The following is a 13,606-nucleotide window of genomic DNA, read 5'->3' on the forward strand; positions in this document are numbered from 1 at the left end:
ACAGGTGCAGTCTGCATCATTTAGACACTGATAAAAACAAGCTGAAGTATCCCTGAGCTAGTCCTTCTTCAAGTCTTCCTCTGTATTGTGCCTCTTGGAAATGAAGGCATTATTTAAGTGATACCAGAAACAACACAATATTAATTGGCTGTACAAATTTTTTTCTTAATCATCTGTTCAAGAAGGTGTACCAATGTCTAAGGGTAAATACAAAAGTCAGTGAGCATGAAAAAGTAATCCTTTAGATTTAACTGTAACTGAAGAAAGAAACCCGAGAACAGTGAAAACATATTTCTGAATGACATTGTTCTAGCAGCTGTACCAAAAATGGAGTTGTAATAAATCCAACAATATCCAGTTGTGTAAAGCCTGTGAACACAGAGCATGAATGTCTATTTTATGTCAGCACATAACTGAAATTCAGCCTTCATCATCGCTGCTGCTCCACGCGTCTTCATATGCTGGGTTCAGATGCTGCTGAGGCAGACACTAAAGAAAACAAAAATCCTCTCAGTGACTTGCCTAATTAACAACACTAAAACCAAATAAGGCCAATGCTAAAGGCACTTCTTAAATTACTATATGGAGACAAACTGTTGTGTGTCTCATAGCTGCTGGGTACTTTTTAGTCACTTTTCTGCCATTCCACCGATTAGAAACAAGACAAACACTAAGATCAAAGAGTACTCTATTTAACGCTGATTTGTACAGGAAGAAAACCCAACACCTGGAGTGCTGAAGTTTTACAAGCAACTAACAAAATGTAACAGATGGGTATTACTTCCAGAATAGTTTTGTCTTTGATGAAGTGCAGGATACTTTTGAAAGAACTTGTCTTATAAAGCAAATCAAATTACAAAACTTTTATGCTTCTTGTGATTTCTTCCCCCAGAAAGTTTAAAAAGTGGAATTTTTTGTATGCTAAGAACCAAAGCAGTTTGCCAGACTTACTCCATTTTGGTTACCAGTACTAAAAAGAAAGAAATTGCTCTTTAAGAAAACTCTCTCATTACACGTGGTTAACAGCCTGAACATGTGCCTTCAAACACTAAAGCAGCCTTGCTTACAATATTATTCATTGCATTTTTTAATCAAAAATACTTGTGTATGAAGCCTGGCATCCTTAACCTTACTGTTTAATACACAGCAAATTCTTAAATCAGAAAGCAATCTCTGGCACCTTTCCAATTCCAAAACAGCATAAACGATAGAAAACTGTGGAAATCAACACAGCTAAAGAAGTTGAAAGACTGATAGCCAAATGACAGTAACTACTTTTAATTAAGTGAGAAGCCAGAAGTCTGCAAAACATTTTACTACACTATGAAAAAAAATGGTCTCTCAAAATCTCCAACAGTCAAAACATTGCACAGAAGCAATAAGTAAATCTCATGCTCTTGTAACAATGCCACATACATTGTGTTTAATTTCCACAGCACCTCCCCAAGTACAAGAGCCACAAAAAGCATAGTTCAAAGTCAAATTGATCACCTTTTCAGAAACGTCATCAGGAAGTGGTTCTCGAAGAGCTGGTATCCATGCAAGAATATTGCAATCTTTGCTACCACTATAAAGTTCCTTAAAGAGAGCAAACAAAAATTACTTGTACGCAAATTTACTGAACAGTGACACAGATATAATCTTGGGGAAAAATAGTGCATGCAATATTTACTTAAGAATAGAGACAGGCACACAATTTCTAATTTGTCATAACTTTGATAAACACTATTTTAGACATTATGAAAAAAACTGATGTGTTTTCGTATTTTTTCCAGATTGCTTGCTGCAACAAGCACTACCCACATTTAAATGAACTTCCTTGCTTAAATGCACCTTCCCTTTCTCACATCTCCTGAAAAGCATCTGTTTTACAAGTTGAGAGGCTGAAGAGATCCTTTACATTCAATGGTGGCACAAAAAGAAGTGTTTTTAAGTAATACAAATCAAGTCCAGAGCATATAGTAATACATTTTAGAAGAGTGCATATCATAGAATCATTAAGGTTGGAAAAGACCTCTAAGATCATGAAATCCAACTATCCACCCAAGGCCACCACACCCACTGAAACATGTACTGAAGAGCCACATGTTTTGGATGCCTCAGGGACAGGGGTTCCACCCCCTCCCTGGGCAGCGTATTCCAATGCCTGACCACCCTTTTGATAAAGAAGTTTTTCCTAGTATCCAAACTAAACCTCACCCAGCACAATTTGAGGCCACTTCCTCTCCTACTATCACCTGATACAAGGGAGAAGAGACCAGCCCCCACATCACCACAACCTCCTTTCAGGCAGTTGTAGAAAGCAGTGAGGTTTCCTTCCCCTCCACCTCTAAACAATCCCAGCTCCCTCAGCTGCTCCTCAAAAGGTTTGCTCTCCAGGCCTCTCACCAGTTTCCTTGCTCTTCTCTGGACATCCTGCAGCAACTCCATGTCCTTTTTGTAGTGAGTGGCCCAAAACTGAACATAGCACTCAACGTGCAGCCTCACCAGTGCTCTACTCCTGACGGCCATATTATTTCTGAGGTAGGCCAGGATGCTGTTGGCCCTCCTGTGCACCCAGACACACTCTTGGTTCATGTTCGGACAGCTGCCAACCAACACCTCCATGTCCTTTTGTACTGGGCAGCTTTCCAGTCATTCTCACCCAAGCCTGCAGCATTGTATGGGGTTGTTGTGACCCAGGTGCAGGACCTGGCACTTGGCCTTGTTAAACCTCATAGAACTGACCTTGGCTCATAAACCCAGCATGTCCATATTTCTCTATGGAGCCTTCCTACCTTTGAGAAGGTCAACATTCCCACCCAATCTTGTGCCATCTGTAAACTTACTAAGGGAGGACCCAATCCCCTCATTCAGATCATTAATAAAGATATAAACCAAGACTAGCCTCAAAACTGAGTCCTGGGGACCAACTTGTGACTGGCTGTTAACTGGATTTAACTCCATTTACAACTCCCTAGGCTCAGCCATCCCGAGCCTGATGAAGATATGTACAGAACAAAGTAGTATTAAGTAAATGTAGTTTTGGTATGCCTAGGGAATGAAAAGAACAAATAAAGAACATTTTGAAACCTGTATCCTGTTGGGAAGGCAAAGATCAGAAAGATCAATTTATTTTTTCCTAATATAAACAACTACTTATTATGGCAATGACTAAGTACTGAGATCCCATTGTGTAAGGCACCCTGCAAACACATGGAAGCAAACAATCTCTTGACCAACTGCCTAACAGTCTAATAAACAGATAAGAAAACTAAGCTATATTTCAAGGAATTAAATACAGATTTTTCTGTCACTTTAAACTGAGAAAATTCTCCTAATGAGAAATACTGCACCATCTTTGCAGCAAATTTTGCACCAATAATGCTTCTATTTTCCAAAATGCTACTTTGATGGCCATGCATGAAGATATTCTCACATGCCTTCCATCTTGAATCATTCTCTGCATGTTGTATGTGATGACTGACTACCCTTGAGTATTGCCACCTTTAAGCTGCCTTAGTGAAACACATGAAGTATTTTTCCTACATTCAGGCTGACATTATGAAACAAAGCCTTGCATGTTGGCTTTTACACTAAACCTAGTGTGGCACTTATAGGCTATGCCTTTAAAATTCAGCTGCAGATTTCGAGCAAAAAAGTAGAAAAACATAAGCAATTCACTATTGGGTGTAAAAAGGAAAACAAAAGATCATTCTAAATGCATTTCATTGGCCAGAATGTGTGGGATGGATGCAGATGTACCCTAACAACCTTACACATTTCACTTCATTCTGGTTTCTTTTCTTTTTCTCTAGCTGCTTAGCTGTTCTGCTTTGCTGGGGAGAACGTAATTGCTTCCGGCTGGCCTTGAGAAACAGGTAAGATTAACACTGCTTTTCTTCCAGCTTCTCTCTCTCTTCTGGTACAAAGGGGTTTGGGAGGTTTGGGGGTGGGGGGACAGTGGAGCAGCTTCCCTGGTCATTTTGACCAGGGGGGTCTCCATGCTATTTTCTGATTGTAAATACCTGTACAATACTGTAAATACTGCATATTTTGTACATATTCATTGCATTCCATTGTAGAGTGTAGTTTTTGTTTTGTAAATACAGCTTCCATTTGCTTCCAACTGAGCTGGCCGTGCTTACTTCATATGAATGGGAACCTTTAACCTACCACACCTAGCAACTGTGAGCAGATGAGCACACTGTGAATACATTGATTCCACAAAAATTCCATAAATCATTGTAATTCTGTCTTTGCAGAAAATCTCATATGCTGTGCATACTGAATGTGAGAAATGAATGAATGAATTACACCAACAGTTGGTGCTGGAGCATAATGCCTAATTCCTATAAATACTTCTCAATACATTTACTCTTACACAGGAGAGCTCACATACTCACTTCTGTAAAGCTGGTCCCATGCATGAAATTGTTCATGCACGAAACACAAGATTAGGGTCTATAATTTAATGAGAGAAACATCCTACTATCTGGCTGAAAAGATGGCAGGTCAAATTTACACCAAGGTATACATCAAATCCCACTTTATCCTGTCAGCAGTACTCTACTCAGGCTTCCTGTTTTTGACAGGATGCTTCCTGTCTTTATCAGTAGATTTTTATAATCTTTTCCCTTTCTGACCAGTGTAGCAGGGACACCAGCACACCTGTTTGGTATTTATTACTACTACCACTGTGAAACCTTCAGTTAATATCTGCTGCATTTAGTAATACTTAATTACTACAAAGTGAAATGGTGACTTGATCTAGTCAGAAGAGCCAGTGAGCTCCATGCATATTTAAGGTACTATAGGACATACACATACATTGTAGTCCAAAACATGCTTCATGCATTTTAATAGTAGAATACATAGAAATATTAGGTTGAGGAAAGAGTGCAAATAAAATATAATTTAACTTTCAGCTATCTTTAATTATATGCTTGCCACTGGACTTGCCAAATAGTTTTGCAGATGTCACTGGCATTTCTTGAGCAATAGAAGCAGCTATAATTTAAAGCAAAAGAGCTCCCTGAAGTATACCTAGTATTTTATGACATGCTATTCATGCACGGTGCTTTATGCCATTTCTTCTGAAAGGGAAACGTAGAGCTGTTTGTTTACTTAAATGATTTTAAGCAACTAATGTGTCACAGTGGTATCTAGCATATTACACCCAACCATAAACATCATCTGCACGATTGCACAATGAAGATGTCCTCTTCCACACCACCCTTGAAATTACCGACCTCCTATTACATTAATGGCTCTTGTTAAAGGGCCAAATTCTGCAGTTCTTATTAATCAGGTATACTAACATCTTATTAGCTTTACAGAGATACTTATGCAAGAACAACTTATGACAGCAATAACACACTGGCTTTTATGGCTCTATTCCCAGGATATCAAAAGGCACATATATATACACATTACATCTCACACCAGCCCATGGAGACAATTCCACACTGTCACAAACAACAGATATTCCACACAAACCTGCTAATTAATTTGGACATCACAAGAACAGAGAAAGACTAACATCACTGGATTGCAAACAGTTGCTTGGGTATTAGTGTTCATATTTGATTATAAGGTTTTGAGCAAACTGAAGACACTTGTCATGTCAAGTACATAACTGGTGCAAAGGCCAAAGTTCTTTTGGAGTATTTCCTCCATGAGGTGAAACAAAGCGATCAGAGGATAACCAGTGAACAGAAAGAATGAGGGACTAGCAACAACCAACATCAAGCTGAACTTTTGAACAGAGCTAAAAATAGTAAGAAAATCTAAGGACCACATTTGAGGGTGAGTATGGCAAAAATCACTCAGCAGGGTTAAAAGCAGGAAAAAGTTCAGAAGAGAATACAAACAAAACTCTTAACAGTGACACAGACTTACTACTAGATGGAAATGGTAGAAATTATGCAGAAAAATTGCAGAACTTGTTTCATATGAAGACAATGCACTAAATTCAAACATGCTAATAAGCAAGAAAAGTGTTACAAAGTCATCTGCTACACCCTTCACCAGCTGATTCAGAGAGACTTGGAGATGTCTAAGAAAACTTCTGGCTGCTGAAGTTAATTGTTTTAATACAGACTGAAATACTACAGTTGAAAGTGAACTAGTAAGTTGTTCATGAAAAAAAAATAATTAACCACACAGATAGAAATAAACTGACCTTTCCTGAATCCTAAACAAGACAATGGACAAGGTAATATTGATTTAATACTGCTTGCAAATAAAACAGGTAACTATAAATTTCACTACAACTGCACTGCCAGACAAGAAGCTTTAACTAGGAAATCATAATTTCTACTGGGAGTATATGAAGACTGGTGATTGCACTTAATTACATGAAGACAGTGTTAACTATTCAGAGGTATAGGCATGAACACAGTCAAAATAACACTACCACTACCTTTGGTGTTGACACACTAACTGCACTAACATTATTCCAGAGTAATAAATTTAATACAACTAAAAGCAATGCATTTAAAGAAAAAGAAAAATCCAGTCCAAGTTCTGGAACATAGAATTGAACTCAAGAAAAAGATGATTCTGAAAGGGAATCAGAAATCACAACAGATAAACAAAAGAGGTTATTGCCAGCACGAACCACCCAGAGTGACTGATGCAGTTCTTGTGTGCACACTCACACATGTGGTCTTTTTCTAAGATCTTACAAGCCAAGACTAGATACTATACAGACATTTGTTTTATGAGGGCTAAAAAACATGATTTACACTGAGATTTGATGAGCCTCACCTTTTTCTGTTATCAAAAAGGACACCAGAGATGACTTGCCATAAATCCACTAGCACTTTTATTGGGAAACTACCCTTAAAAACACAGAGGCCTTTTTAAGCTATTCAACAACAGTTGACAAAAGATGTGTCTTGGCTGTAAGATAACTTTTCCACCTTTCAGTGGATCTACAATCTCACTCTACTTATGCCAGAGCTGCTTTCCAGGTGCAGCATGGCTTATTAGCTTGGGCTCCATTGCCCCATCTGTATCATGTCTTAAATTCTCAGTCCATCTCAGTGAACTGTTTCAGTCAAAGTTACTGGACTCAAAGATTAAGACTACCAGCTTCACTTCAATGATGTGCTGTATAAGAGCTCATGAAAAGATCTATATTCTTGTCCTAACTCAAATAGTTCTGCCCGACACTTCAGAAACGATGAAGTACAATCCTCATTACCTGAGGATAACTATGTCACAGCCTTAAAATTTATACTGATGTCCACTCTGCTCTTATCACACTGGAAGTCTTAAGAAAAAAATGTTGTAAAGTATTTCATAACAAAATAAGCTTTGCCATCTACGTCTTTATTACAAGAGAATAAAACTACACCATAGGGGCAGAGGAAGAGGACAAAAAGGCTGTCAGCACTACAAGTCCTTATAATACTGAAATTCATCTGAGAACACTGTGTAAGAAATACTAAAGAAGCTCATCATGTCTTGAACACTTCATCCAAATGATTCACAGATCCAGTGATTGTTACAACTAAAGGCATATGAGAAAGATCACCTTAGCAAAGAATTAAAAGAGATTTCTCAGTGCTGACAGCTATACTAATGAACTTCCCCTACATGCACATTCTTTCTTACTGTGATGTCTTAGATAACTCAGAGAGACAAATACCTCCTCTTCAGTCTCACTGAAAACAAGCAAAAGCTGCAATGCTTATGATTTATTGATGACAATATAATGAACAATCAATCAATCAAAAAGTATATTGAAATTATCTATGTGACATGACAGTTATAGTGGATGAAGAGAACAGGAAGGGTTGTCCCAAGAAATTAGCCAAACTTTTCTTGCTCTACATATGGGACACTAAATTCCCTGTCAAGATCTTTGACTAAAGGACATCCATGAAAAATTATGCTTTTGTGCAAATTGTTTGGCAATAAATACTACAGGTTGTCTAGAGTATCATTTGTCCTTTACTTACCTGGAAATTAGGCTGAAACACACAGCAGTTGACAGTACTGTAATGGCCTCTAAGCATAGTTATCAGCTCTCCTGTGAAAACTGTATAGACAGCAATGGTACTGCCATATGGTACAAAGGCAAACTCTGGATTGCAGCCACAGGAGGTGGTGAATTTGACCCCTTTTCTACTTTCATTACAGACCTTCCCATAATTCACCTGTAAAACAAAGGATGATGGAATTAGTGATTAAGTAACACTACAGAAAATGTTATGTGAAAAGGTCAATTTCATGTCTTCCTTAATGCCCAATAAAATGCATTTTAAGCTTCCCAATCTTAATGTGACTATTGAAATTTACAATTATAGATGTCTGTCAAGACATCCCTAATTTCTTCATTAAAGTTTACACTCCTTATGATCAGCTTCAGGAAAGTGAAAGAAAGATACACCTGAAAGTCAGCAGCCCCACATTTTGAACAGTTTCCATGGGCTGTTGTGGGCCAGATCTACACCAAGTACCTAAATTATCACTGAAATTAGGGCTGGTTCTGGAATTATCCTCTTGAACACTTTCCTAGATGGTCTAGCACAAGATTCTCAAAGATATTTAACCTATGCACAACAGCAGTCAGTTACAAATCATAAACCAGTTTGAGTTGGAAGGGATCTTTCAGGGTCATCTAATTCCCCTGCAGGAAGCATCCTCAACTATACCAGGTTGCTCAGTCTCATCCAACCTGACCTTGAATGTTTCCAGAGATGGGGGCATCCACCACCTCTCTGAGAAACTTATTCCAGTGTTATACCACACTCCTCCTAAAAAAACTGTCTTTCTTGTATCTAGTCTGATTCTACCATCACCTCTTGTGCTAACACTACAGGACCTTATCTTACAGGCCTCCTTTAAGTACTGAAGCACCACAATAAGGTCTTCCCAGAGCCTTCTCAAGGCTGAACAACCCCAGCTCTCTCAGCTTTTCCTCACAAGACAGGTGCTCCATCCCTCTTGATTATTTTTGCAGCCTTCCTCTGAACCTGCTTGAAGAGGTGTACATCCTTCTACTAAGGGCTCCAGAACTGGACACAGTACTCCAGGTGGGGTCCCACCAGAGCAGGTTAGAACAGCAGAATCACCTTTCTCGACCTTCTTTGGATGAACCTATGATGCACTTGCCTTGTGGCCTGCAAGGGTACATTCTCAGCTCATATCCAGTACCCATGAGTCCTTCTCAGGGTATTGCTGAATCCTTTCATACCCCAGCCTGTAGTGATACCAAGAGGTTGCCTCAGCATAGAGGTATGATCTTTTATTTGGCCATCTTAAACTTCACAAGCTTCACACAGGCCCACTTCTCACACTTTTCCTGGTTCCTCTGGATGGCATCCCATCCCTCTGGCATGTCAACCACACTACTCACCTTCATGAAAACAAACTCACTATGAAAAATGAATACATAGAGTTTGATCAGCATTCAAATAGGTTGGTATTTTTCATATTGAGAGAATCTTTTCAAAAGATGTCTTTTCTGGATAATACTGCTTATTTTGTAAAGACTGTGTTTGCAAATATTGACTGTGTTAGGTCTTGCTATTGCTAGTCATTTTAAGAGGCATATAACTTTGCTAATAAAGATCAATTAAACTCCTTTACACAACACGTGAGCTGGATCAGCAACCATTTCCAAGCCACAGCACTGCTCTTAACAAAGGCACATACAATGAAAGGGAGGAGTGGAGGCTGGGAACAGTAAATTATATGGATATACTCAGTACAAATGTTACTGCTTGACAGAGGAGCAAGAGAAAAGGATGCTGGCCAAAGAAGAACTGAAGAAATCTTAAAAACTGGCATTGTCCTTTGAACAAAGGCAAAGGGAAAACCTGCTTCCTTCCGCTTGATTCCTCCTACACCCAGTGTGTCAGTGCTTTCTATTCCTTTCCTGATGAAGAATGTACAAGATCTGTATGACTCCAACATTAATTTCTCTTACTAACTGCACCAATCCAAATTAGCCCAAATTTAGCTCACTGGTCATAAAAAGAAAATAAGATGCATGGCTTAAGTTCTATACCTTTTGAAAAACAGAAAAACAGTTATGGAGATCAAAAGGACAGGGTAGTATGAGAAATAAATGGACTATGGTATGAACTTGTATTATCTGTGTATGTATTTGTCTACTGGTGCCTTAAGAATTGTTTTAAGCAATACCTCTAGCAGTGTGTGAGAATATAATTCTGGATTTGAAAAAAGATGGCAGGATCAAGCTTGTCCACACCAAATAAGAAAATCAGAAAACAGCCTGTGAAACAAGTCAATGAACTAACTGGCTTACCTTGGAAACTGATTTTTTTTTCCCAAAACATACAAAGGAAACAATTTAGTTTACTGAACAGAAAATTAATACAGGAACCCTCAGCAAAAAACAAGCCACGGGAAGGACTGGAGCAACAGCAGAGACTGAATTGCTCCCCTCCCTCTATTGGGCTGCAATGCTGGTAATGTAGAGGACCAGATATTTTAAACACTGTGATGGAATTTGACAAGATATTTCACAGAAGATCAGAAAAAAGAAGTCCCAAGTACGCAGGGCAGTCAATCAGTCCCTCAGGTATGGGAAACTGCCAACAGAATGGCACACTGACAACTAACATTTAAAAAATAATAATAAAAAAATATTATGCCAACACTTACTGCATATTAAGGTTTTCATTCCCATCTGAAGTATTTTCAGCTATGCTCATAAACTAATGAACTTTAAAAGTTGTCTTAATCAGTCTTTAAGCAGACCCAGCCTTCTTCATATTCTGGACTTCTGTTGTTGTTTGTTTGGTTTTGGTGGGGGAGGTTTTGCAATAAACAGATGTAAGAAAAGAAATCTGACACAAAGTTCAGAAATCATCTAGTGATGAGACTAAGCAGCTGTATCCTTTATAAAACTTCATAAATATCTGAAGTTGTAATGGCAACTTCTCAAGTTATAAATCTTCTAAAATTAAGTGTGAGTAAAACCATAACCAAAGATGCCCAGAATCTTACTAATGTGTTTTCTCCAGTGGAGCTGTTCCAGAGTCGCATCCGGTCATCTGTACCAATGGTCAGCAGATGAAGTCCGTCATTTGTATAGCATAAACCGTTGACTCTCCCATTGTGAGCAGTGTTTGCTGTCAGGAAAAAGAGCTGGCTCAGATTTTTGCAGGAGAATGACTATGTTGCATACACTTTATTTCAATGTATAGTACTGAAAATGCCATTTAAATGCTAATGTATCAGCAAGTTACTCATTTAAATCTGGTTATAAAAGCACTTGGCTGGTGACTGGTTACTAACAGAGCTCCTTGGAGCTCACTTACAGCACCTGTGGCCATTTGACGCTGTGCCTTTAAGGAAGGGGCACACTGACCATATATAGTCTTCAATATATTTAATAATTAATATATTCTTCAATATATTTAATAATGATCTGGATGCAGAAGCTGAATGCACCCTTAGCTGATCTGATGATGATACCAAAATGGGAGGAGCTGCTAACTCTCTTGAGGGACAGGAGGCTTTGCTGAGGGATCTAGATAGTTTGGAACACTGGACAAGGATTTATGGGATGAAATTCAACAAGTCAAAATGCTGGATGCTGCACTTAGGATGGAGTAATGCCATCCACAAGTATAAACTAGGAGAGGAGAGGCTGGAGAGCAGCCCTGTGGAACCGCATCTAGGGGTGCTGGTTGACAGAGGGCAAACCATGCTATGGGGTGCACCAAACACAGCATAAACAGATTAGGCAACTATATTTTGCACCGGATAGGCCACACCTCGAGTACTGTGTCCAGTTCTGGGCCCCTCAGTTTAGGAAGGAGGTTGACTTGCTGGAACGAGTCCAGAGAAGAGCAACAAAGTTGGTGAGGGGCTTGGAACACAAGCCCTACGAAGAGAGCCTGAGGGAGCTGGGGTTGCTTAGCCTGGAGAAGAGAAGACTCAGGGGTGACCTTATTGCTCTCTACCTGAAGGGAGGTTGTAGACAGATGGATGTTGGTCTCTTCTCCCAGGCAGCCAGTACCAGAACAAGAGGACACAGTCTCAGGCTGCGTCAGGGGAGGTTTAGGCTGGATGTTAGGAAGTAGTTCTACACAGAGAGAGTGATTGCCCTTTGGAATGGGCTGCCTGGGGAGGTGGTGGAGTCGCCATCACTGGAGGTGTTCAGGAGGAGACTTGATGGGGTGCTTGGTGCCATGGGTTAGTTGTTTAGGTGGGTTGGATTGGTTGATAGATTGGATGTGATGATCTTGAAGGTCTCTTCCAACCTGGTTTATTCTATGTATTCTATTCAGCATTGGCACAGCCTCACCTTGAATGCTGTGTGCAGTTCCTGGTTCCAGATTTTAAGAAGGATGTGAAGGTCCTTGAATGAGTCCAGAGGTAGGTAACAAAGATGGTGAAGGGGCTGCGAGGAATGTCGCAGAGGTGGCTAAGGACTTTCAGAGAGAAGGAGGCTGAGGTGTGACCTCAGTGCTCCACACAACCTCTTGAGAAGGCCAATTTGAGACAGAGGTGCAGGTCTCTTTTCCCTGGTATCCAGTGACAGGATGAAAGGGAATAGTTCAAAACTGCACCAAGGGAGTTTTAGAGTGGACATTGGGAAGGAATTTTGTATCAAGAGGGTGGTCAAACACTGGAACAGGTTTCTTAGAGAGATGGTCAATGGCTCATGTCTGCATTAACTTTTGGTCAGCCCTGAAATGGTCAGGCAGTTAGACTGAATGATTGTCGTAGGTCCTTTCCAACTAAATATTCTATTCTGTATTGTTAATTCCATTGAGGTCACCTCACAGTATTGCACATCCATGAATTAACTCACTAAAAATAGGATAAAGTGTCTCAGCATTATACTGCAATACATAGTTTATGCATACTTCTCAGGTAAAAATTGTTATCTGTTTTTCAAATACTTTATTAAAAAACCAGAAATTGTTAGCTGCATTTGCTTTAGTTCAGTCACATTTCAATACATTATTCTAGACTATGTGACTGCCATTAGATTGTAAAATCATAATCTTGAAAGCTGAAAAGAAAAGTTGGGTTTGATCATGGCATTAATTGTCTTTGGAATTACATAAATATTTTTCATAAGAAAAAACCAGAATTTGGACAAATTTTGTTGGTTTTTTTTCCTTAAGTCTTAGACCTTTTAAAGAGTAATTTAATTTCAGTAATTTATTGAATTTCAATTAAAATTTTTCAGCTGTCAAAACCCAACATTCCTATTATCACGTGGCATTTTAGGCAGGGTGCCTCCTGCTACTGCCATACAAGCTACATCTCCAGTGTCCCGAGAATCCAGCCCAGTAGGTGGACACAGAAAATAGCGTATTTCATACCCATAATATCCTGCACCCTATAAATCCATTTGTAAAAGTCATTGTCTTCCTATTCCCTCTCTGCTCCCATGGGAGATGCTCCCTATTAGGTAATGGTGGGGGAATTATCTCAAGGCCTCTTAGGCCTGGCTAGGCCAAATGCCAGGAGGAGAAGGAGGGAGGGGCAGTCTCAGACCTGGCTAGCCTGAGACCAGCCTTGCAGCAGGTGGGGGAAGAAAGAGCCCTGGGGGCTTTGGGTGTACCCTCAGGTGGGGAGATGGGAAATGTTGGTGACCTTTGGGTGTGCTGGAAGGGACTCTGTA

The 13,606-nt window shown here is 39.5% G+C and overlaps 1 protein-coding gene across 1 annotated transcript in view; it reads right to left on the reverse strand.

Annotated features, from left to right (window-relative positions):
- Positions 1-218: 218 nt before the first annotated feature.
- Positions 219-13,606, reverse strand: part of ERCC8 (ERCC excision repair 8, CSA ubiquitin ligase complex subunit) — a 33,771-nt gene continuing 20,383 nt past the window's right edge. The window contains exons 9-12 of the mRNA XM_054178797.1: positions 10,969-11,093; positions 7,950-8,147; positions 1,492-1,578; positions 219-489 (exon numbers count right to left, since the gene is read on the reverse strand). Of these exons, the coding sequence (XP_054034772.1) occupies positions 421-489; positions 1,492-1,578; positions 7,950-8,147; positions 10,969-11,093 (479 nt within the window). The 3' untranslated portion in view covers positions 219-420. The remainder of the gene's footprint in view (positions 490-1,491; positions 1,579-7,949; positions 8,148-10,968; positions 11,094-13,606) is intronic.

Source organism: Dryobates pubescens, chromosome Z (assembly GCF_014839835.1).
Source record: "Dryobates pubescens isolate bDryPub1 chromosome Z, bDryPub1.pri, whole genome shotgun sequence".
Lineage (NCBI taxonomy): Eukaryota > Metazoa > Chordata > Aves > Piciformes > Picidae > Dryobates > Dryobates pubescens.